Source organism: Microcaecilia unicolor, chromosome 4 (genome assembly GCF_901765095.1).
Source record: "Microcaecilia unicolor chromosome 4, aMicUni1.1, whole genome shotgun sequence".
In the NCBI taxonomy this organism is placed as follows: Eukaryota; Metazoa; Chordata; class Amphibia; order Gymnophiona; family Siphonopidae; genus Microcaecilia; species Microcaecilia unicolor.
The window spans coordinates 310,122,150-310,148,582 of record NC_044034.1 but is presented as its reverse complement, the minus strand read 5'-3'; the positions used below and the strand labels follow the sequence as shown (position 1 = coordinate 310,148,582).

At 43.5% G+C, this 26,433-nt stretch overlaps 1 protein-coding gene across 1 annotated transcript in view; it reads left to right on the top strand.

Moving 5' to 3' along the window:
• EBF2 (EBF transcription factor 2) overlaps positions 1-26,433 on the top strand; it is a 296,156-nt gene that overhangs the window by 247,866 nt on the left and 21,857 nt on the right. The window contains exons 8-10 of the mRNA XM_030201831.1: positions 13,677-13,794; positions 18,250-18,380; positions 19,803-19,929. Of these exons, the coding sequence (XP_030057691.1) occupies positions 13,677-13,794; positions 18,250-18,380; positions 19,803-19,929 (376 nt within the window). The remainder of the gene's footprint in view (positions 1-13,676; positions 13,795-18,249; positions 18,381-19,802; positions 19,930-26,433) is intronic.

The window sequence follows — 26,433 nt, the reverse complement described above, 5'->3', positions numbered from 1 at the left end:
GGTGGAATCAGGTGGCTGGCATCAACATTTAAAAAGGAGATAGAGCAGCTTTTAAACTAGAAACTGGGGAAGGCCGACAGTCGCTCAAAAGTGCATGTTCGGAACAAGGTATCTTTAAAGATATCACCAAAACGGGGAAGACAGGACATCCTGATAGCAAGGTTGCAATAGAGACCATAGTAGACCAGGTGTCTTTAAATACAGAGCAGATAGATTTTAAAGATTGCAAATTATCACTGTCAACTGCTGAGCAAGATGTAAATAGGAACAACAAACATTGTTTGAAATGTCTGTATGCAAATGCCAGAAGCCTAAGAAATAAGATGCGGGGGTTAGAATATATTGTAGTAAGGGCCTCTTTAATCAAGCTGCACGGCAATGCTGACGAAGTCCATTCAAAGTAAATGAGCTTTGTTGGCATTACCGCACTGGGACCGCTAACGTGGTTTGATAAAAGAGGCCCTAAATGAAAAGATAGAAATAATAGGCATTTCTGAGTCCTGGTGGAAAGAAGATAACCAATGGGACATGACACTGTAATACCAGAGTACAAATTATATTGCAGTGATAGGGTGGACCAAATTGGTGGAGGGGTAGCATTGTATGTTAAGGAGGGCCTTGAATCGAATAGACTAAAATTTCTGCAGAACACGAAACACATCTTGAAATCCCATTGGATAGAAATTCCATGTGTAAAGGGGAAAAGGATAGTGATAGGAGTGTACTACCATCCACCCGGCCAGGATGAACAGACAGATACAGCCATGTTATCAGAAATTAGGGAGGCTAACAAACTGGGGAATACAATAGCAATGGATGATTTCAATTACCTCAATATTGACTGGGTAAACGTAACATCAGGGCATGCTAGGGAGGTAAAATTCCTTGATGAGTCTTCAGGCCACACATTCACTTCCTGGACCTCACTGACCAGGAATGCCTGACTAGATTCTGTTTTGACAGGGCTGCCATACAGCACCTCTGTGACCAGCTACAACCCCTCCTCCAGCCCAGGACACACAGGAATAATCCTGTACCAGATTACCTGATGGTCACTGCCTCCCTTGTCTTTCTGGCCACTAGCACCTTCCAAACAGTGTTAGTAGTCAATGCAGGCCACTATCTCCAACTGCTTTGCCCACACCTCACATTATATTACCTTCCCCACTATCGCCCAGGCACTTCAGAACAACATGGCTCAGTTCTTCGCCATAGACCACTTCCCTCAGTCATAGGCGTCATCGACTGCATACACATTGCACTCAGACCCTCCGGGCACACAAGGACAGGGCCGTGCCAACACGGTAAGCGGGGTAAGCACCGCAGGGGGGCGCCGACCTCTGGAGGGCGCCCGCGCTATGCTTACCTTCGTCGCTTACTCCCTGTCAGTGTTTTCACTCTCATGCACAGGGATCTCTCAGCCCGGTGCCCAGTGGAGCCCTTCGTGGTGCAGGGTGACCTGCCATACACCCCCTCCTTTCCCGGGGAGCGAAATATCTGACCCTTCTGCCCACTCACCCGCCGCTCATCACAGTCGCCACTTTCTGAGCGCCGCCATTTTGCCTGCAGTGATGTAATCGGTCCGTTCTGATTAGTGGTTACTTACCGCACTTCTCGAGTTTTGCGGCACAAAGGTTCCAGCAGGGGGCGGTCCTTGGTACAGACTTTGCCTGTCGTGCCCGCCCCCTACCTTTCCTATCCACTGATTGGATACCATATGGGAGGAGGCGGGGAAAGCGGTGTCCTTACAGGGTCTTAGGCCCGCCCATCCTTCACCCTATAAGTCTTATCAAATCCTTCTTGCTGTTGACTCCAGTCCTTTCCCATGCAATGATTGGATATCATAGGGGAGGAGGCGGGGCAAGCAGCGCCCTTGTTCTCCCAGGCCTGCCCCTTCACTGTATAGTATGAATGCACCCTGTATCTCCACCCCTCTCCCTCTCCTGTGCTCTATTGGTTATGGAGGAAAAAAGAGGAGGGGCATAGCACACCCGAAGACTCTCGGGTTCACCAGCGTGGCGGGGGGGGGGGGGGGGTTCTTCATGATCAGGATGAATCAGCCACACGAACCCAACCACTTTCCCCTGCAAGAAGGGCCCTTTTCAAGCTTTGCAGAGCTAATCGATTCAGGGCACCATTGAATTACTCACTTATCATGCTGTGTAGAGAGAACCTCCATTATAGGTAAGTAAACTCACAATTTCAGTCTAAAACAGCTAACCTGGGTGAGGGAGGGGGACCTTCAGAGGACCACAGCACATAATACCTCTTTGTTTAGTCCATCCCCAGTGCCCCAGAGTTTGCCCCCAGCATTACTCCCTGCCACCAGTCAATCCAGGCACAGCCAGTCTAATCACAGATACAGTGCTTAAAGGCTGTTTTTAAAACATATTTAAGAGGGACATGGATGGGAGGGCAGGGCCCAGGGAGAGGACAAATTGCTGGAAATGGAGGGGAGGGGAGAGAGGAGAATTGCTGGATATGGATGGAGGAGGGAAGGGCAGAGAGGGACAAGGATGATGGGAGGGCAGGGCCCAGGGAAAGGAGAAATTGCTTGAAATGGAGGGGAGGGGAGAGAGGAGAATTGCTGAACATGTATGGAGGGGAGGGAAGGGAAAACAGAGGAAGGAGATGCACATGGATGGAGGGGAAGGGAGAGAGAAGAAATGCTGGGCATAGATGGAGGGGAAGGAAGAGAGAGGAAGGAGATGAGATGAGGGGAAAGGAAGAGAGGAGAAAAACTGCACATGGAGAAAATACAGTCAAGTCTGCGGAGGACCCAGCTTTTACTTATGGATATAGAGCAAGAAATGAAGAAGAAAGGAGGAAAGTAAAGAAATAAATAAATGGAAAGGAAGCCCTGGAAAGGGAGTTAAGAGGACAGATAGCAGCAGAATCAGATACTGGGCCAGCATGATCAGAAAAAGAAAGTCACCAGACAACAAAGGTAGAAAAAAAATCATTTTATTTTCATTTTAGTGTTTGGAATATGTCCACTTTGAGAATTTACATCTGCTATCTTATTTTGCAATGTATAGCAATTTGTTTCTAAGAATATTGCTGACAATTCCTGTTTCCTTTGCATCTCGTGTCACACGGGGGGGGGGGGGGGGGGGGGGGGGGGGGGTGCCAACTGATGGTCTGCAGGGGGGCACCAGAGACCCTAGGCACGGCCCTGCACAAGGAGACCTATAGAAATAGAAAATCATTTCACTCTATGAACATGCAGGTCATGTGTGTTGCCCATGGGAGATTGTGGATATGTGTGCCTGCTACCCAGGCTCCATACACGATGCCTATATCCGTCAGCATTCAGGAATCTACAGTAGATTTGACCAAGGGGAGATAACCAGCATCTGGCTCCTAAGTAAGCAGTATAGAGATTGCAAAACTCCATACTCCCTCCCCCCCCTAACCTTCAATATCCTCCCTCTAGATGCCCCTACAAATCCTAACCATTACCCCACCTCCACAAGGTCACCATACCAGCCAGTACACACCCATGTCTGTGATTCTGCTTCCTTCCACTGGTGACTGAGGCTACCCCCAGCATATCTGGCTCATGGCTTCCATAGTCCACCCCCAAAATGAGGCAGAGGAGAAGGCATAAGAGCACCTGACCCTTATAGAATGCACCTTTGGTCAGTTCCAGAATAGAATCTGATGTCTGGACCATTCTGGAGGGGAGCTTCTCTACAGCCCTGAAAAGATGGCCAAAATTTTGATTTTGCTCACATCTTTTTCAGTAGTAGCTCAAGATGAGTTACATTCAGGTACACTGGATATTTCTCTGTCCCAGGAGGGCTCACAATCTAAGTTTGTACCTGAGGCAATGGAGGGTTAAGTGACTTGCCCAAGATCACAAAGAGCAGCAGTGGGATTTGAACCAGCTACCTCTGCATTTCAAGACCAGTGTTCTAACCACTAGGCCACTCCTCCACTATAGGCACACAGGATGGGTTCTGAGACTGCTGGAGGGCCTTGGGTGAGCAGGTACTGGCTGGGAGGTAGTATGGCACTGTGCTGTTTCACAAAATGGGCCATTGTTAGCATTTTTGTCAGGGATGTGAGTGTGTGTATGTCCCCATGCCTATGTGTCCTACAGCTGGGTGGGAGATGGCAGGGGACCCTGTCAGAGCCATCGATCCTTTTGGCCACCTCTGCTGGGGCTCCCAGAAGAAAGGCAGTTTCCAGATGTCAAGGTGGGAAACCTAGGTTTGGGGGCATCTATCTGTGGTGTACTGATGCTAGCTGTTTTAGGGCCCTTGCTGATGGCAGTGGCTGCACATCACCCCCATGACTCATGCCCATACTTTAGGAGTTTCCACACCAGGGTTCAGGGGACCCTAGCTTGGGCCTTGAGGGATGTCTCACAGGTCAGCATACTGACCTTTGGAGTAGACAATGGCATATCCAATGAGTGTGGGTTAGGGGGCATGAGAGAAAATCCATTTTGGGGGGCAACTTATACTGTGAAAACTCTCTCTGGTTAGTGTACTGTCCTCCTTGAACACTCCTTTGTCAGATGCTTGGTTGACATAGGGGTTAGAGCTGTGTTCCCCCAATCCATGGGATGAGGTTTAGTTCCCACTGTGGGTGTTTGGGGTTACTGTTTTATTTCCCCTGCCATGGCAGCTGCAATGTGCTAGGTAGGTGTGTGTGACACGGTGGCCACTTTTCTATTGGTTGCTGGAGAATGGTGTCCAAAGGGCTTCCCCTCTCCTCCTTTCCTTTCCATGTCATCTCATAGGTTGGGGATTGGCTGCAACACATTCTAGTAGATATGAAGGTTGTGGGCACACTGTAAGGAGGGTAGCTGCATACTCAGGCCTTGATCGGGGACAGATGGCAATAGGCAGATTGGGGGGGGGGGGAGGTTGAGGGGGGTGGATATGCATTACACAGGCACAGGTGCTGTGTGAGCTGAGGTGGTCATGGGGACAGAGGGTGGCATGGTGGCCTTTCTCTGGAGCATGTGTACTGTTGCTGGGAGGTGGGGATAGGCAGTGGTGTAAAGCAGGTGTGCCTTTGGGCAGCTCAATATACTGTAGTGAGCTGCTGACAACATTCCCATCACTATGTAGGCATGGACCAGGATGGGGGGCGGGGAGGGTTAGGGGGTCCAGATATGTGCAGTCCCTCATTTAAGCATTGAATGATGAGTGAAGGGGGCCCCATAATTAGTTGTCATTGGATAATCTGTGCATTCTGATTTCAACAATGTTTTATTTTTCTTTCTTATAAAAAAAGCAATAACATGTATTGCAACAACAAAGAGACCTCAGTGCATCTGATTCTGCCTATGTATGGTGCTTGCACATGAGCAGTGCTGTGATCCTGGGGGGAAATGCTTCACACTCACCTTTCTAGGCTGCTCCTTATAGATCTCCATGCCCTCATGGAGACTTTGTGTGGGGGTGGTGTTTCATTATTTGTCTCCAGGAGGAGCAGTAGCTCTATCCCCAACACAGAGAAATTTGGTTCCCTTCTCAGAGACATAGCTGGGCATTCTGATGAACATTCCTTCGCATGCAGAGGTATACACGCATGTTTTGCATGTGGAGGGAACGTCTTGCCACTGCTGTTGATATTTTATCGATGCGAGGACCAGTACTGTCATTGCACGTTTTGCATAGTGTATTTTTGATTGGCAGAAACATTTATCTCCAAATATCTAGGAAGTTTTCTTTGTGTCCTCTCAAAACGTTTTTTTTTTGTGTGTGTATTTTTGAATATCGGAAAATATTTATTTACTTCTACCATTATGGAAATGGTTTTTAAATGCTTGCTAATAAACGTTTATTTCGCCATTTGGACGTCATATCGAAAATGCCCTTCCTTATCAGTTTAGTCAGAGAGAGAGAGAGAGAGAGAGAGAGAGAAATCTATCAGCCATGGATCTGGTAAAGTTTGGTACAAATTTCCAGCCTGGAAGATCCATATCAGATCTCCTTGGGAAGAAGTTACTGGCTTTTTTTTTTTCTCTGGGAGTAGAGGAGTGTGGTAGCCATGTTAGTCCACTCTTAAGGTTATCAATAGAAATCAAACAAAATAAAAACATGGAAAAGAAAATAAGATGATACCTTTTTTATTGGACATAACTTAATACATTTCTTGATTAGCTTTCGAAGGTTGCCCTTCGTCAGATCGGAAATAAGCAAATGTGCTAGCTGACAGTGTAGCACATTTGCTTATTTCCGATCTGACGAAGAAGGGCAACCTTCGAAAGCTAATCAAGAAATGTATTAAGTTATGTCCAATAAAAAAGGTATCATCTTATTTTCTTTTCCATGTTTTTATTTTGTTTGATTTCTATTGATAACCTTTTTCTCTGGGGAAATCCACAGAATTTTCCATACTCAGTCCAGGCTAAAATCCTCTTGGTTCGAGTTTGACATGGCAAATTTTGTGGAATCCTATTGATGCAAGAATAAGTTGCATTAATTCCCCTTTCCATCCCACACATATTTGATAACTGTCCTGAGCAATGCCTCAATTTCAGGGTCTTTGAAAAACAAGTGATATGGATTGATATTTAGTACGTTCAGAACATTGGCAAAAATGCATGCAAATAGTTAACAAGTTAAAGGTAAGCAGTATTGACCTTGATTTGTTTGGCTAAGATGTAAAGATTTTTGAAGGTCAAAGGTGCCCTTGTGTAGTGTTTCAGAGTCTAACTGTGCCTGACCCACTAACATGAAGCTGCTGTGGCCTGCAGTTTTGAAGAGAGAAACAAACCAGGGGGGAAGGGGGAAAGGGAAAAGGGGAGAGAACAGGAAATGGAATGAGGTGTTTCAGGAAGTTGTCAGGAGTTGACTGATTGATTCCAGACGGTGAGGGTCAGCCTCCATGACCCAGGAAATACTCACTGGGGAAAGCTGTTGGCTTGTGCAAAGGGGGAGGGTCCAGGGAGTTAGAGACTGTGGTGAGATTCACATTCCACTTCCTTTCTCCCAGTAATATTCATTTTTAACTCTTACATATAAACAGAATTTCATGGTTGCCACAGTTTGCTCAAAGTGACATGAATTTCAGAGCACCAAACAAGAAGATATATCAAGAAGAAGAAGAAGCTATTTATTTCTGCATGTCACTTATTCAGTTATGCTAAAAAAAAAATCTATTAAAACAATGCATTCTAAAAATGTATTCTATTCTTTGCCCACTGTAGTGTGGAGTTTAAATTTCCATTCAGAACTCTTTGTCATAAATATTAAGGTTACTAGATTTATGGTGGGCATGTCTAAGATACTTGCAGGTGCATTTTTGAAAGAGAAGGGCGCCCATCTTCCGACGCAAATCGGGAGATGGGCGTCCTTCTCGCAAGGTCGCCCAAATCGGCATAATCGAAAGCCGATTTTGGGTGCCCTCAAATGCTTTCCGTTGTGGGGACGACCAAAGTTCACGGGGGGGGGGGGGGGGGGGGGGGGGGGGGGGGGTGTCGGCAGTGTAGCGAAGGCGGAAGGCGGGACTGGGGCGTGCTTAGGAGATGGGCATCCTCGGTCGATAATGGAAAAAAGAAGGGTGTCCCTGATGAACACTTGGCCGACTTTACTTGGTCCATTTTTTTTCACGACCAAGCATCAAAAAGATACCCGAACTGACCAGATGACCATCAGAGGAAATCAGGGATCACTTCCCCTTACTCCCCCAGTGGTCACTAACCCCCTCCCACTCTAAAAAAATCTTTAAAAATATTTTTTTGCCAGCCTCAAATGCCATACTCAGGTCCATCACAGCAGTAGGCAGGTACCTGGAGCAGTTGTAGTGGGTGCAGTGTACTTCAGGCAGGCAGGCAGACCCAGGCCCATCCCCCCTACCTGTTACACTTGTGGTAAATGTGAGCCACCCAAACCTCACCAGAAACCCACTGTACTCACATGTAAGTGCCCCCCTTCATCCCTAAGGGCTATGGTAGTGGTGTACAGTTTTGGGTTTTGGGGGCGGGGTTGGGGGGCTCAGCACCCAAGGTAAAGGAACTATGCACCTAGGACCTTTTTCTGAAGTCCACCAGTGCCCCCTAGGGTGCCCGGTTGGTGTCCTGGCATGTCAGGGGGACTAGGGCCCTACGAATTCTGGCTCCTTCCATGACAAAATGGCTTGTATTTGGTTGTTTTTGAGATGGGCATCCTCGGTTTCCATTATCGCCGAAAACCAGGGATGACCATCTCAAAAACAACCTAAGAATGACCATCTCTAAGGTTGACCTAAATTTCATGATTTGGGCGTCCCTGACCGTATTATCGAAACGAAAGATGGACGCCCATCTTGTTTCGATAATACGGGTTGTCCCGCCCCTTTAAGGGGCTGTCCTGCGAGGACACCCTCATGAAAACTTGGGCGCCCCTTTCAATTATGCCCCTCTTGTTCTCCCAATGGGAGGAAGATCATCTTCTGAGATCCCAGAATGAGAAGCAGGGGGTAGGGGGCCATTCCAGCCCTGAGCAGAACTATTACTTCCAGGTGGACATTCAGAACAGTGATTATCATCATAAGACAGGTGGAGGCAACCTGCAGGCCATAGTTATAAGAGATCCAAGGAAGTTTCTCTTTTGATCATCAAATGTCAATGTATAGAATTTTCTGACACAAATATGTTAACAATCCAATTTAGCTATCTGGGCTATGTCCTGTGTAGAAGGGAAATCAACACCAGAAAGAATCAAATCAGCCAATCATATTCAGCTTTGTTTAGAACATAAACATTCTTTTTCCATGGGACATAAATTTTTTATTACATTTGTACCCTGTGTTTTCCCACTCATGGCAGGCTCAATGCAGCTTACATGGGGCAATGGAGGATTAAGTGACTTGCCCAGAGTCACAAGGAGCTGTCTGTGCCTGAAGTGGGAATTGAACTCAGTTCCCCAGGACCAAAGTCCACCACCCTAACCACTAGGCCACTCCTCCACTTTAGGGGGGGGGGGGGGGGGGCAATTCTAGAACCTACAAGTTTGGTGCCTCAATGCTGTGTGCTGAGCTCCAATTCTATAATGGCATCTTGGCACCAAGATTCTGTTATGGAATAGTAGTGTAAGTTAGAATCGATGCGCCTACATTTAGCTGTGCTCACTTATGACAGACAGGTCTATGACTGTCATAAGCTAGTGTGCCTAAGTGCGCCATGCAGTGTACGCAAAATATAGTACTCTATAAGGGACACATATAAGTAGAAGACATACCCATGTCCCACCTATGCACCACCCACAGGTACGCGCCACCTGCAGTTACGGGTTATAGACTTATGCACTTTATTATAGAATAGTGCTTAGTGTACTTAACTGCATAAGTGCCAATTAAGGTGCCACTTCTATGCACAACTTACATCTAACTGCACAGTTGGATTCTTTGGATACAGTCCCAAGATTCCTTATATTGCTCACTTTATTTATTTAGACTTATGACTTGCATCTTCTATATGTTTAATGCAATGTACAGAATTATGGGGGTGATACAGAAAAGTACGTAAATGGTCAGCATGAGGTGCTAAGTGTATAAGTATTTTTCTTTGAATTTTTCAGGCCATGAAAATGACAACAGGAGACATATTCATTTGAAAAATCAATTTATATGTTCTCTCCAAAAAATAGTTTTACAGTCAAGCTCAGTATCTTGCTTCTCGTTTTTGTTACTCACCTCCATCTGGTGTCCTTCCTTTTTCTGTTCTATTTCATTTCTCTCTGCCTTTTGTTTCTTTCTTTCAGAATGGATATTTTAATATTTTTCTGCTCTCTTCTGCTTCCCAGTTCTTCCTTCTTTTCTCATCTATTATTCTACTTTTTCTTCAGATTCCTTCCCCCCCTCCTCCATCCTTCTCTACAATCCAGGGCCATATCTCTCACCTCTCATCTCCATTTCTATCTATCTCCATCATTTCTGGTCCTCCTTTCTTCTTCTCTAGTTATCTTCTCGATCACAAGTTTTTCTTTCCTCTCATTCTCCTCCATTCTTCTCCATGTCCAGGGTTCTTTCTCTCAATTAATTCTTAGTCCTCCTTCTCTCTCCTTCCTGTCCTTATCCATCCTCTCTCCTTCCTGATCTCTAGTAATCTACCTGATGTCGCCTCCTCTCTTCCCTCTCTCTTCTTCATGGGTCCTTTCTTTCTCTGATCAAAACATGAGCCTCTTGACTTTTCCATTGTTATGTCTCTTCTCTATGCTCTTCCTGCCCCTTCCCCCATCCTGGCTCTTCATACATTCAGTCTTTTGTTCTGCTTTCCTTCTGTCCCCCATTTCCAGTCACATGACTCTCTCTCTCTCCTTCCATCATAGGTCCCTATCTCTTCTTTCTCCATCCAACATTCATATCTGTAATCCTCTCTGTCTACCCAGAATTCTCTCTCTCTTTGAATGCTACCCGACACCTACATTAATAAAATCTTTCCGTCCTCTCTCCCTTTGTTCTCAGTCCTTTCTCCCAAGGTCCTCTGCCCCTTTGTCCTCAGTTCTTTCTTACTGTCTCTTTCTGGTATCTCAGGTCCTGTCTTCCAAATGTCCTTCTATCTCCCTCCCTCACATACCATATTTTTCCATCCAAGGAATATTCTCTCCACATCCTCCCACCAGCTCTGTTCTTCGGTTAGGCAATCCTCACATCTTCATGTTACAACAGCCATCACCATTACAAGGCTAATTGCAGTCACCCATTCCTAATACCCTCTGTTCCTATCCCTCCTATGTCCTCAGTGTGACTTGGCTTCCCCATGGTGAGATCCTCTCTTCCCAACATTCCCTATTACAACCTGCCATGTTTGTCACTCATCTCTTGTTTACTTTCAGGAAAGTAGTGAAATGGCACTTAACATAGCATCAACTTCCTGTGTTGGTGTGGGGTCACCTTCTGCAGGGGGGGTGGAGCTTCCATAAACATACAAACTCAGAAAACCATCAATGCTTTCTCTTAGCTGTTTAATATTAAAATGCATGATCTTCAATTATACATTTTTACAGGATCCTTCAGGGATGAATGGCATTGGGATAATTATGATAATTGAGTTTTAATTATTAAAATCTTGTGTTTGTGTTGGGAGGGGGCTAGAAATCTGAAAAACAATTAAAAGGGGGGGGGGGTTCAAGGATGAAGTTTTGCCAGGGGTACTTAATTCCGTAGTACCAACGTTGTTCTATTTGTAGTCTTCTTGATAACTTGCTCAAGCGACTTTCCTCTATGACACAGTTCTATACCATTTAGACTAAGCAAATGTGGTCTATGCTGGTCTTCCATCCTATCTCCTTAAGTGTCTTCAAGCAGTTCGAAATACAGCTATTTGCATTCTATCTATCTCCTGCCAGCAAACTTGATCATATAAGTCCCTAATTCATACAACATCATTGGCTAAAAGTTTCATACCACATTCAGTTCAAAGTTAGTTTGTAAGTTCACAAAGCTCTTTATTGTAACTGTCTTCCCTGTTTAGCCACTCTTTTGTTTCCTTTTGTGACTCCTAACGTTCTTTGAACATCTAATGGGCATCAGTTAGTTCATCCCGCCCCCCCCCCCCCCCCCCCCCCCCGTTTACTCAGCTCATTTAGAATCTATTAGAAATCGAGCCTTTGTTTCTTAGGTCCCCTCTTCTGGAACTCCTTGTCTCCTGAAATTCTACATGGCTCCTTTTTCCCTAAGTGCAAGACGGCTTTAAAACTCATTTTTTCAATTTGGCATATGGAGATGGGGTATGGGTCTGTCCTTCAGTGCACGTTAATCTCTTGCTACCCTTCTTTTCTCTGTCCTGTCAAAATTATAGTATTCTTTTCTGATTAATATCCTATGTTTTTAATTTTGATTGTACACCACCTTGTTTTTATAAGAAAGACAGTTTATAAAATTGTGAGAAACCATAAACCATAAGTGCATGTGTAGATTTGGTTTTCAAAACTATGCCCATTTTTAAAAAAAATTTTTTCAGCCAATACAACAGGCAGGTAGAAATCTGCACAAACTGGACATGGGAGGGAGGGTGGTGCCCCTAAATGTTGTGGGTGCTAATGCTAAATTGGTCCTTCTCTTTCCTCCTTCCGTTGCCGATAAGACTCCCCCCAGAGTGAGCAGGCAAACTACACTGATGCTTTTAAGCCTAAATAATTCATAGGCAGTTCTCTTTTAAACCTGTACCCAGGTAAGTTTGCATTCAAAATGACCCCCTATCTCTTCAAAATGCATGTTGGTAGGAGATTTGTTGAAAATTGTCAGCTTGCCAACTTTCTCTGTATGTCTGGTCTCTCTTAACTAACACAGTTGGAATATTCTGATATCAAGGAAATGAAATGACAACTTCAAACATTCTTTTTTGTTGTTGTTACTCTGTGAGATTTTTAAGAATGTGGATGTTTTCATTTGGTTTTATCCACAATTTTACCTTACCTAGAAGTAAGAGTAGATGGTCCATTGGAAACAGTTCCACATGTTTAAGCTCCTATGGGCCACGTGAGCCACTGTACACTGAGCAGAAGGAAGATCCTTGCACTGAAAGCTTGCAGGACAGTAGTAAATTGGCATTCTTGGTCAAAGAGAGCTGAGACTAATACGCCTGATATTTAAAACCATGTAGGACCCTGTTTACTAAGGCACGTTAGCATTTTTAACATGCCTACAATTAGCGCATGCGCTAACCGTGTAGGTGCCTATAGAGATATTGAAGACACGTACACGGTTAACACATGTACATGGTTAATGCAAGTTAAAGACGCTAACGCGCCTATAACACGGCTTAGTAAACAGGGCCCTTAACCAGTTATCTGGCAATATTCAGCAGGGGATTGCTGGCTATCTCCCTCTGAATGTTGCCAGTTAGCACTTTGCAGATAACTAGTTATATTGCACAATATAACTGGCTATCTGCTAATATTCAACACATCACTGGCTAAGTTTGGTGACCAAATTAGGCCGCTGAAATAGCAGCTTATCTTTGGCTGGTTTAAACTTAACTGGCCAGCACTGAATATTGACTTGGCTGGTTAAGTTGAAACCAGCCAAAAATAAACCAGATATTCAATGCCGGTCACAGTAAACGACACGGCATTGAATATCCTGGCTCAGCGCCAATTGCGGGAGGCAGGCCGGCTACCTCTCATGGTCTGAATATTGGCCCCAATATGTTCCAAATGGATAGCTCCAAAGGTAGAACCTCAAAGAACTCAGTTATCCTAAAATGTCTTCAACCAGCTGCACCACAAAAAAGGCAATGAATTAATTCTTGCTTCCTGGTCCTCACCTGAATTTAACAAACCCTTTTAAAATTGTTGGCTATGCACAAATTTGGGGCTTTAATGTAGTTTTATTGTTCTGTGATGTGTGTGTATTGATTTTTTTTATTTATTTTTATTAATCAACCAGCAATACAGACTGAATTGTTTATATTTTATAATTGGTATTTTTATTGTAATCCTTGCTATTGTAAATGGTCCACAGCATATTTGATTGGCTAGAGATAATTTGAATAAATAAATTGATGAGTCATTATCAAAAATACTACTACTACTACTTATCATTTCTATAGCACTACTAGATGTACACAACGCTGTACACTTGCACATGAAGAGATAGTCTCTGCTCAACAGGCAAAAGTATGAATACTGTAGCATTTCATGTTAAAATAATTTATTCATGTGACTGTCTTCTGCACCAAGTTGGGTATTGAAAAAAGAATTAAGATCCTTTCTATATGTGTTCTTTTTCAGGTTGTGTTATCGACGACAGTGAATGTTGATGGACATGTGCTGGCAGTATCTGACAACATGTTTGTTCACAATAATTCCAAACATGGACGGAGGGCAAGACGACTTGACCCCTCTGAAGGTATGGCCCCTCATCTAGAGTATGGGATCCAAATGAATGTAAAAATTCGCTGTAGGCGTTCCTGCTTTCCTTTTTAATCCTTTTCTGGAAAGCAGTGGCAGACTGACCAGTCTATTACAGGGCTGCCATGAGACTGAACCGGGCCCGGGGCAGGGCCGCTGCCACTCCCCCCCCCCCCCCCCCCCCCCCGATTGCTGCCACTACTGAAATACCTTGGCTGGCAGGGATCTCAGGCCCTGCCAGCAGAAGATGTCTTCTTCCTCCAGCGCTGACTGCCTGCTTCTGCGGCTGCTTTTCCTCTCAGGGCATGCTCGGTTTCAAAACCGAACATGCGCACCTGAGAGGAGCGCTCAGCAATAGGCAGAAGAGCAGTGCTGGAGGAAGCTCCGGGTCTTCCCCAGCCTCCAAGGGAGGGCCCGGTGCCGGAGTTTTCTCTTCCCTGCTCCTGGCAGGATGTGATCACTTGGGTCCCTTCAGGAGCAGTAGAGAGAGAGAGAAAGAGAGAGAGAGAGACCCTGGCACTGGGCACCCCTTGGAGTCCTCGACCCAGGGAATTTTGCGCCCCCCCCCCCCCCCGCCGCCCCCTTTCGGCGGTCCTGGTCTGTCAATAGGGCAGTGCCTAAGGACCCACAGCAGTAGGGGGCCCACTTTACCCCACCCAGTAACAGACAGTAATATATGTCAGATGGATGGTTAAGTGTCTAAGGTTCTTATTGCCTGGGAGTCCAGAGCACTGTAAAGACTCTCTTTATCTTCCTTACCATTCATCATTACTAATGTAAATTAAGTGTAACACAAGGTGTATGACATGGGCAATATATGCATCCATAGCGGTAAGAGTATGGTCTTTAGTACCAATGGAATCTTCTTTAAGAAATGATTTACATCAAAGCAATGGCGGTCCTAGGGGGGCGGACACCCGGGACGGCGCCCCGCCCACCCGGGTGCAGCACCCCCCCCCCCCCCCCGATGCAGCGCGGACCCCCCCGGGTGCATTACCACCCCCCCGGGTGCACGCCGCTGGGGGGGGTACCGCAGCGCGCGCCTGCTCAGAGTTCCCTGACTTCACGCATTCACTGGAGCTCCCTCTGACCCGGAACAGGAAGTAACCTGTTCCAGGGCAGAGGGAGCTGCAGCGAACGTGCGAAGTCAGCGAACTCAGAGCAGGCGCGTGCCTCAGCATCCCCCAGCGGCGTGCACCCGGGGCGGACCGCCCCCACCGCCCCCCTTGGTACGCCACTGCATCAAAGAGCTCATTGTTATTTATAGTATGCCCATTGCACATTTAAGGGACCCTAATTATTCAGTGGTAGATGTTCCAACCCCATTCAGTAAGCTATCCTCAGATATACAACAACATTTAGCCACACAATGCTGCTGAATATCCCCTCTGACCACAGTGGCACTGTGTGGTTAGTGCCACTGTGTGGTTAGTGCCAGGGAGGTATGTGGGTGGAGTCACAGAGAAACTAGCAGTTATGCCAGTACTGGCCATATTCCTATCTTTGCCTGCTTGGCTGTGTAGGTGCCACCCATGAAGTTGGTCCAGCACCCACATAAATTCCTGGTTGGCAGCTGACCTGGATATTCAGTGCAGGTGCCCATACATGTTTCCAGCATTGAGTATCTGTTAAATTCAGCCTGTGATTAGGAGCTTTAAAAAAGCTGACCATCATAGACTGAATATCAGAGAGTAAGCATTTTTCCCCATAGACATCCAATGAGAGAAAACCTTTAGTAAAAAGGCCTCTTAGTTGCTCATAAAGGCACTTCCTACATTAGAAGCTACATAAGACAAAGGCCTTGTCATGCTTCTCAGGTTGATGAGGTTGGATATCCTGCAGAAAGTATCCGAGCCTCTGGGGAAAGAGTGTTCCAGCAGTCACTCAAGAGAGACAACTGCTGGCCTTCTTCTAGACACACGTGTTCTAGGTTCCAGAGTGAAGCATGTTTTCTAGAGCCTTGCCAAGACTTGTCACTACAATGGCTGTATTGTAAGGGAGAGTTCAAAAACTGAAGGAACAATCCCAAGTGGTTTGTAAATGAAGGATCCTGGCACCATAGCCCTAGTAGGGGCTAGCTCTGATTGAGCTGGAAGCCTAGAGGAATCAATGCAAAGTGCTAGATTCAATGAAACAGAATGTAATAGGATCTTCCTCCAAAGTCCCCTCACTTCGGTCTCAGAAGTTTATTACCAATTGCCTACTAATTGTACTCCAGCTGCCTTGTATAAGCAAAGCAATGTAAGGGTGAGCAGTGCAATGCTGTTCTCGCTGGGGCACTGACTTCAGATCATTTGTATGGACATCCCCATTTTAGAAAGGACGTATAAGCTGGAATGGAGACGTCCAGGTCAGGATGTCTCGGGCTTCACAAGTATTTTAGAACAGAGTCTGCTGATGTAGAGGCTATTCTAAAATACAGTAGAAATGAATGTTAATGCACTGAATGCACACAGTATAAACATTCATTTTCGAAAAGAAATATAGAAAACTTCAACAGGTTGAATCCAGCACATACATGGTTATGTTGTAGAATTGCAATGTAATACATATGTGTCAGCACACACATGGTTATCTTAGCCAGCTTGTAAATATAAACATGTATGTTCCTGATGCTGTCAAGAGACCAGTATCCGTTACTTATTTGGCTTTTTGGGGGCACAAAAACCACCAGGGATTAAGGAGGCAACCTCCCCTAATCCCTCCAATGCAGTGCTGCTCAATCGTAGCAGTTTGCCAAAACCTAAACATGCTTGGTAGCAGGTATAAATCCTGATGTCGATCTTATGGGACATAGACATTTGTTCCCCTTCTGGAGAATACATGTGTATTTTCTGGACACACCTTAATCCCACCCAAAACATGCTCAGACCATGCCCCCTCATTTGCATGCTTGTAGATTTTTGACTTGCATAGTCCTGGTTTGTAAAATAGGAATGTTGTTTATGCAAGATAAAATTTTAAGTACTGGTTTATGCACAGCTCAAACACAAATAGCCTTTCTAAAATGACCACCCTAGTGTCCTATAGTCCTAGAAGACATTTAAACAAAAATCTTTCCGTACCTCAAATCTAACATTTCAAAGCCCATATGAGTAAAACATGGTGGTGATGGGATTAAAAATAGAGAGGTCTGATGCCAATTAAAATACTTTAGTGTGAGAAATGGTTCTGAAGAAAAGGTAGAAAATGGTACCTTTATTGACCTGCTAGAAAGGGAGTCTCCGTCCTGAGCAGCCAGAACTGGAAACTTGCTTTGAGGGTTGCTTAATGAAACAGCCGTGACACGTACAAGAAATGTAAGGATAAGCAGGTCAGTGTTTCTTAAACATAACTACTGCAAGAAATAACACAGCAGTCAGACTGAAGCTGACACTAATTGATTATGTTTGTTTGGTCAAGTCAGAATCACAGCCCGCTCTGAACCCTCCCTAGGACAGGACTGCAACTTAGCAATTACATGCTTTGTATTGTTGAACAGCCACAGGAAAAGAAAAGAAATACCTTGCATAATCCATTCTCCGTCCCCCTCCCCTCTGCAAGTGAGAAGACCTTCTGATGTTAGCAGAGTAGGCAAAATAAGTTATTTTGCTATATTTTGTTGCCCCTTTTAAAATCTGGCCTATATCAACCAAAAAAAAAATATAGAGAGAGAGAATTAATGAACTGGAAGAAAATGATTGAATCAGTAAAGAATTTGCGGTGGTGTTAATTTCCCCCAGCGGGCAGTGAAATGGTAGAAGAAAGTCCCAGGATTCTGAGCTAGGAAGCTGTCCAGTTTTTCCTTGACTGATTGGATGTGATTGACTGACTGTTCAAAGTAGGCTCATGTTTTTGGAGTCCTGCCAAAATTCTCCTGCACCTTTGACCTTGTCAACATTGAGAATAGAGTGATGGATTGACTTTGCTTATGGCCTGGAAACCATATTGGGTTCTTGATGATATATAGTGCAGAGGCCTACACATGTGGAAGAGGAAAATAAATCTCATACAGTTAACCAAATTGTTAGAAGATTCTTGATAGTGAGAAAAGCAATCTGTTAATACCCTCTTTAATTTGGGATTACTTAAAGAGTTCACTGATGCTGGAGAATGGAACAGATCCATGCAACCTTTTCTTGGCGATCATCTTACAAAATATAATAATGGCACAGGATTTTTAAAAACATCTTCAACATGTCCATTAAATAGACACATTTCTACTCAACATTATATTTTGGGCTTGCTCACAATATAACGAGACTACATTAAGTGCTAGCAATGAACTGTCAGCTAATTAATTGAAGCAAATTCAAATCCCCCATATTTTTACTTCCTCAGACTAGGGTGATAGATTTGGAAAGTTTTGCTCAGCCTCTTCCCTCCCCGTATCCCTTGCAACTGTATGACTAAACACAGAATATTTACAAAGCCAAAGTGAAGCTCTAATGTAACAAAAAATTATTTTGTTTAGCCACTCCTTGTATCAAAGCTATTAGCCCAAGTGAAGGCTGGACTACTGGAGGCGCCATGGTCATTATTATAGGAGACAACTTTTTCGACGGTCTGCAAGTTGTGTTCGGGACAATGCTGGTATGGAGTGAGGTAAGCCGATGTAAAATGCTAACACTGCAACTCATCCTCTTCCAAGATGATTACATCAATGAGTCTTCTAAATGGTGAAATAACATACCTAGATAGCAGTACTTCTCAACTGTCTCCTGGAGGCATACCTAACCAATTGGGTTTTCAAGATTACCACACTGACTGCCTGAGGTTAATCAACATATATTGGAAACTGTTTTGCAAATACTTGCTTAACCTACATAGTGCTGTTCTTGCAAGGGGGAATACAAGGGGCAGAACATAGACAGGACTCCCAATTAGACACATAGGGGGAGATTCTATATATATGGTGCCTGGAAAATCCACGTGGAAATCATCTTCACCTAAGCATGTTCGATAAGAGTTAGGCATGGTATATATAAAGTGGTATTATTTTATTTTCTATATTTGTTTTATTTCTATTTGTTAATTTGTAAAGTGGTGATTGGTATTTGTTAGTTTTTTTCAAATTTACATCTGCTGTCTTTATATTTTGCACAGCACTAGGGGACATTTTCTGTTTCTATGGTGTTGCATTGTATGCAGAGTCTGGCATCTTGGGGGTTCAGTTTAATTTTTGTCTAAATAGAAAGTTTATGATTACTTATTCTATAGTGGATTAGGGTGTATCTGTGTTTGTGAAAAAGACATGGCTTTCAGTTGGCATTGACTGTGCAGGATCGACGATCTGTACTAGTCTGTCTGGTTTCATTTTACAATAGGTGAATTAATGTTCTAGTGCTCACTGTAGTGTTTAAGATGCTTTCCATTTCCTTGTGTGACTCGTAGAAATGACTGCTTATGGTATGGTATGGTATGGTATGGTATGGTATGGTATGGTATGGTATGGTATGGTATGGTATGGTACAGTAGAATTGCTCTATAGGTCCTGAGTGTTTTGTGTTCTTGGTAAGCCTAGTACTGTATTTTGGAGGGGGGTGTTAAAAAATGGCCAGCCCCGGGTATCAACTACCCTAGGTATGCCACTGCTTCCAGGTGTGTTAAAACACATTCCTAATGTAAAAAAAAAACATGTCCATGTTGCATATCTTTGTGTTTAAGCCTATGGATCCATCATGGGACTCATTGGACTAATGGGAGCAAGAGAAATAGATGATATTACAACCATATCACAGTATTGTTGATCAAGTATCTCGGTGGGAAAATTACAGTTTATAAACAAGGTTCAGTTTTGCAAATGCTGATGCAGTGTTGCTAATCTAAAGTGCATGAAATACTGCGATATTTTTAGTATATTTCACTGCACTCTGGGTCTGTTGCTTCTGCTGAAGTCTGAACTGGAGTGAAGTCAGAATGCTAGAGCTCATGACAACATAAAGTTAGACTGACCACAGTTCTAACATTTGAATGAGAAAGCATTACCATCGAGCCCCTTGATTTTTTTTTCTTATTTTTCTTCAGCTGATAACGCCTCATGCCATTCGAGTCCAGACTCCTCCACGTCACATCCCCGGTGTGGTAGAGGTAACATTATCGTACAAATCCAAACAGTTTTGCAAAGGAGCCCCTGGTCGCTTTATTTATACAGGTGAGTAAAGAGTATTAAAATGGTCTGGCCTTGGTTGCCATTGTTATTCATAAATGCATGTGTGCCCAATGCACAGAGCATGGAGGGCTCCTCAAACCTGCTATACACATATTGTTCACATATGGCATACAGGAGGGGTGATCATGGGGGTCATTACAAATACTGGTGAAGTGAAGGGCAGCTGTCACAATGAAGTTATTGGAATTCCAATTAACTATCAGGCAGGTATTCAAAAGGGCATATTTGGTGAGTAGAACCTGATGTCTGGATAAGTCTCTGTGAGCACAGTATTCAGTGGCACAATCTGGATAGTGCGCTGAATATTTCTTCTAATCACCAAGGCACTATCTGGATAGTGGTCCATAGGTGGAGCTAGGGAGGAGCTGGAATTTATCTGGATAGCTGTGAATTTCAGGCTGTTTTCTGAGTAACTAGCCACGTAACTTAGGACAGAAAAAAAGCTGCCTAAATGTATGCGGATTGGCTATCTGAATAACGGTTTAATATCATCACTCTTTGGATAGCCACAAACACCAGATATTCAGTGGTAGCCCACTGTGTGGGCAGTTCTATAACTTGGATTCTCCATTTAAGTGCCCTGAGGGTGGGTGGGAGGAGCCAGATTTATAACAGAAACTAGGCTCATACATTCTGTTACCTAGCTTTACCCAGTTGAGTGGAGGAGTAGACTAATGGCTAGAGCAGTGGACTGAGAACCAGGAGAAACTGGGTTCTCAGTCCACTGCAATTCATTGTGACCCTGGCCAAGTCACTTAACCCTCCATTGCCCTGTTTATAATATAAAAACTGCTTTGATTGTAACCCCAGAAGGGTGGTATACCTACCTGGTGTAACTGCCGGTAGTTAGGGAATGGGAAAGGAAATGGAACTTGATATACCACCTTTCTGTGGTTTTTGCAACTACATTCAATGCAGTTTACATAGCATATACTGATACTTATTTGTACCTGGGACAGTGGAGGGTTAAGTGACTTGCCCAGAGTCACAAAGAGCTATAAGAGTGCTGTTTCTGTTCCTTGGTGTGATATTTGGCCTCTTTTCTTTTTGGACTTCTGTTAGTTTAAATGGTCAGTATCTTTTGCCTAGAGCATGTATACAGGGGTGCACAATCAAGCAGAATGCTTGAACATGTTTTGGAGTTGCCTGTTTCTCCTGCACTAACCATGCGGTAGGGCTTAATGCCCTTTAGTGAAAGGGCCCCTTAGAAAGCTGCTATTCAAAGATGTACATCCGCAGCATGAACAGTTTCCAAGGGTGTGTTTTTTAGGTGTTATTTGGGCAGATCAGAGAAGTATGTTTGTATTTCCAGTTTTACAACAGCAATACACAGAAAAACACCTGGATGTCAGCATTTGCATCTGCTCCGAGCAGACATAAATGTTAGTTAAGCGCTCGCTCGTTTGGAGTAAAGAGAATAAAGCTGTTGTGTATACTACAGTACATATGTAAAAGAAACCATAATGACCTTTTGCTGCTATTCATCTTGATTGGTGACTGTTCTTGAACTTTGACCTCATTGGGTTACTGTTACTTGACTCTGTGTGGAGTGAACTTATTTCTGGGAGCATCCCTATTGAGAAGGTCAAGACACAGTAACCAGGAATCACAAGATCAATAAGAGTCCCTAACACTTGGACGTTTTTCTGCCATAATGGAACAAAACAAAAACATCCAGGCTTTAAGTTGCACATTTTGGTCTAGATCTGTTTTATTAATGAATAAACATTTTAGAAGCTCTTATTTCTAGTTTGCCTGTGTCTTTCGGAACTTTTCTTTTCTTCCACCCTTGTTCTGTACTTTGTTTTTTTGTGGAAGCTGTGCAGTCCCCCCTTTTTTTGCCTTTATTAATGAATAAGCCACAAAAAAGTGCCCTTAATGACAAGATGACCATTGCAGGAATAAAGGAATGACACCCCCTTACTCTTCAGTAGTCACTGACCCCCTCCCACCCTGCAAAGATGTAAATGAAACAGTACATACCAGCCTCTATGACAGCTTCAGATGTTATGGCCAGTCCTATTAGAGCAGCAAGCAGGTTCCTGCAGTAGCCTAGTGGTCAATGCAGTGCACTCTAGAGAAGGTGACCCAGGCCTATAATCCACTATTACACTTGTGGTGAAAAGTGTCAGTCCCCCCCCCCCCCAAAAGCCCCTAAAACCTACTGTACCCACATACAGGTGACACCTGCAGTCATAATGGCTATTGTAATGGTGTATAGGTGGGTGCAGAAGGTTTCTTGTGCGTTTTGAGGGGCTCACCATACTATATATATATATATATATATATATATATATATATATATATATATATATATATATATATATATAATATACACAGAGAGAGAGAGACAGGACAAGATAAGATGGGTAGAACAAAGTCAATTGGGATAAATAAAATAGGAAGGCAGATTATATGTACAGTTCCATAGTGTAGGCGCTACTTCTGAAAAGGCTTGTTGGTTGGTATCAAATCATATAATTTCTTTTGACGAGGGTACAGATAGTGAAGCTTGTGAGATACCTCGATGGTGCTTGCCCTGGGATTTGTAGTATGGAGTGCTGCTACATTTTGGGTTTCTGCCAGGTACTTGTGACCTGGCTTGGCCACTGTTTGGAAAACAAGATACTGGGCTAGATGGACCATTGGTCTGACCCAGTATGGCTACTCTTATGTTCTTATGTTATGTTCTAATTTGTTCTTTCAGTATTCTGGACCATTTTTTCTGAGGATTTTGAAAATCAAAGTTAGAGTTCTAAATTTGGCCCTATAAGACACTGGTAACCAGTGTAGTTTTTGCAGGAAGGATGTGATGTGCTTACTTTTACCCACACAAAAATAGTCAACGTTAGCTCAGGAGAGTGAAAGTATACACAGAGGCTTAGGGGTAGATATTCAGCCATGACGTTGAATGATTATTTTTAATTGCCAATTGATATTATCCCCAGATATTCAATGCTGGGCTCTGTATGGACATGAATACCCAGGTTTATGCAGCAGGTTGTCTCTTTTGCAGCTAAGTACAATATTCAGCACAACTCCTAAGCAACACTGCATAAAGAGAGTGGCACTAACCAATTAAGTGCACCTGAATATCAGTGGATAGCCCTGCACAGGTGATTTAAGTGGCCATGGGCCTCTCCTGGCCTCTTAAATCGCTTTGAATATCGACCCCTTAATTTTTAAATCTCCACGCATGGCGTTTCCCCTTGCTGAATCAGCACCATGCGAAACAAGGCCCATGTCGAGGAAGAGAATTGAGATTGGGATGCTTAATTTCGTGGTGTTTTGTATCTACACTAGTAAGTGAGAGGGGATGGTGGATTCAAAGCTGTGCTGCAAATGACGCATTGGATTCGCTATGAAGTCGTCTTGCAGAGAACGTATGTGAATCATCTTGAAGCTAAGTAACTCTGCGAGTCTTTTTACTAGTAGTGTGAGAAGATAAGCTTGAAAATAATATTTTGTTGCATTTAATTTTGATTATTTGATTTGTATTTTGGGACCATTTAGTATTGATTTTTGATCGTGCATGGCAAATATATAAATTTGATATTGTTAATACCTGAATATCGAGAGTTTTTTTTCAGTCAGTGAGTTTTTTCTTGAAAAATATTTTTGCAAGGTTTTTTCTCACTGGCTGGGTTTCCTCCTGGTTAATGCTCAGGGAACCTAAGATAGGAGTGGACTCCACTGCAGGCGTTAGTCAAAAGTAGGATGACCTGAGAAATTCAAGGCTCACTGTTATTTAATTACTTTTATTATCAGTGTATGATGGCAGTGTACAATCAATATTTGCCAAAGTACCTTGACCTATAGCTGTTTTCTGGTAAATAACATTTCTGAATATTCCCATTAGAATCTTTACTTAAATATATTTACAAAAAATGTGTTTTACACCAATTTGCAGGGAAGAAACCATGAATTAGAATGAAAGTCACAAAGCAATCAGACACATAGTGGCAATGGACCTCAGGAGGACTGGCAGAAATTCTCAAGATGCAATAAAACCTTTTACCAAAGCAGCCCCGAATGGTATTTAGATTCACTGGCAGTTGAGTCCTGCACATTACTGAGCTCCTTCAGCAAGTCCTGGTCTAGTTCCCAACGGAGAGTTAATATCTTCTAAGTATAGCCAAGACTAAATTCTCAGATCTGGTCCTTCTCTGCCAAAGTCCCCTGTGGCTTGCTTCTCTAATACTCAGTTTCATGCCAGGCTCTAATTATTTAATACAAAGTAAACAGAAAAATGCATTTCGGCAGGGGATGTGACCTCTTCCATTAATTCTATTTTGCTGAAAGAAGACATACATAAATGTAATAATTCTGTTTCACTCTTTGTTTTATCTGTGACACTCTCTGTTATGCTGACAAAAGGAAACAGGTGAAAATGGGATTTTGACACAGTCAGTTGGATTGTGATTGTTCCAAGCATTACTGAGTCTTTCCTAGTTTAAGACTAGCAGGAGGAAAGCTGTGGTCTGCTAGGTGGAATTTTGATCCCAAAGTGAAGAATTCTAGGATTCTTACTGACCCAGTGTTCACAGAACATGAACTTAGATAGGCACATATTTTCTACATGCCTCAGTTTACCCAACTGTAGTGATAATGATATTGTAACTGCTCTAATACACAAGTCCTAGCCTGGTTTTTTTTTTCAGTTTTGTGAAAATTCAAGCACTGGGCCCGATATTTAGCTGGTGGTGGCCAGCGTATTTGCTGTCTGCCACCAGCATGAAACCCAGATATTCAATACTGGCTGTTTCCAGTGACCAGCACTGAATATCCAGGTTTATTTTGGCCACTAAAAAGTTAGCCTTCTATACCGATATTCAGCGCTAACTGGCTAACTTTTTAGTGGTCAAAGATAGGTCTGCTATTTAAGTGGCCTATTTTTACTACTCAACATAGCCATTTTGGCGCTGAATGTCCATGCCTAACTGGCTATGTCGTGTGATATAGCTGGTTATCTCCCACTGAATATCCACGGTTAGGCACTTAAACACTAATTAACCAGCCAGGAACCATTCCTTGCCAGTTAAATAGTTTTTGAATATTGAGGGGATTGATATCAAAACCTGGCTAATATACACATTGTGGGGGATAATTTTCTAACTCTCCATGTTAATGAAAAGTATACTTTTTTTTTCACTGTGTGGCCTCTGCTTGCTTTCAAATCAAAAGTGCAGGTGTACGTTTATTTCAAAAATTACCCCAAAGAAACTATACACATACATTTTCATTTACTATTTGGCATGCATAGGTTTTCTGGGTTAAAATATATATAAAGTATATTTTTGAATTTTCAGAAGTTTATGTTTAAGTACAAACTTCATCCCAACTCCACCTTTAGCAACACATCCACAAACTGCTGATAAAGTTGAACACATATAGTTTGTATACAATAACGTGTAGGGAATTAATTCCGTAAAAAGCCCATTTTTTTTACCAACCTGCCAGACTAGTTCACACATGTGGGTTATGCTGCCCCCTGCCAGCAGATGGAGACAAAGAACCACTTGTTTCCCCCAATGTTCTTGTCACTGATATAGCAGATGGTGTAGCTGAGAGAAACAGCCAGTGTTCTCTATCTTCTGCAGATAGTTGATATGTCTTGGACTAGTGGAGCAGGACATCTTCTTTTCACTGTCAGGGCAGTAACTTCTGAGTTCACTTCCGTAGCAGGGTAAAGGGAGGTAGAAGGGCCAGCTGGAGGGCAGATCTGTTATCCTTTGAGCCACCAAACATCTGATTCTGAGTAAGCTACCCAGTGCTGGTATCACTGATTTTCCATCCTGCACCTGACTGCCTCTAACCATCCTCTTCTTTCCAATGACCAGGAGTTTCAGGCAAGCCAGTAAAGCTTAAAGTTGTAAAGTAAATGAGGCTGGGCTTTTTCCTTGTGGCTTTACATTATTAGCATGTGGAGATACTGTTGGACTCAGCATGGTTGAACATGGGAGGCAATGACAGGGGTGGGGTGGGGTGGCTGCAGGAGCCAACACTTGTCTAGCAAAACAGACTCCTTTTGCTCAAAATGCAACAGTGCCATCAGAGTAGGCTCTTGGGGAGCCACAGTGGTGATAGTTCTAGTTCCAGCCCTGCAGATGGACAATTGCCGGTAATCCATTTACTTTGTGTTCCATAAGAAGGAAGGGAAGTTTCATCTGATCCTCAGTGAATGTCTTCAGATCCACATCCCAGATGGTGATGTCACATCACCATAGTAACCATGAGCAAAGGGGAGTTTCTCACCTCTCTGGCTGTCTAAGATGAACTTGCATATTCCCATCAAGGAGGATCATCAGAAGTTTCAGTGCTTCACAGATAACATTATAGGTTCATGGCTTTCCTTTTTTGGGCTGGCCATAGACCCAGAACCTTTGGCGTTTTCTGCCTTTTTGCACAGAGAAGGAATCATGGTTCTCTCATATCTAACTGGCTCATCCAAGGCAATTCCAAAGTGGAAGAAAAAAGTCTAAAGAT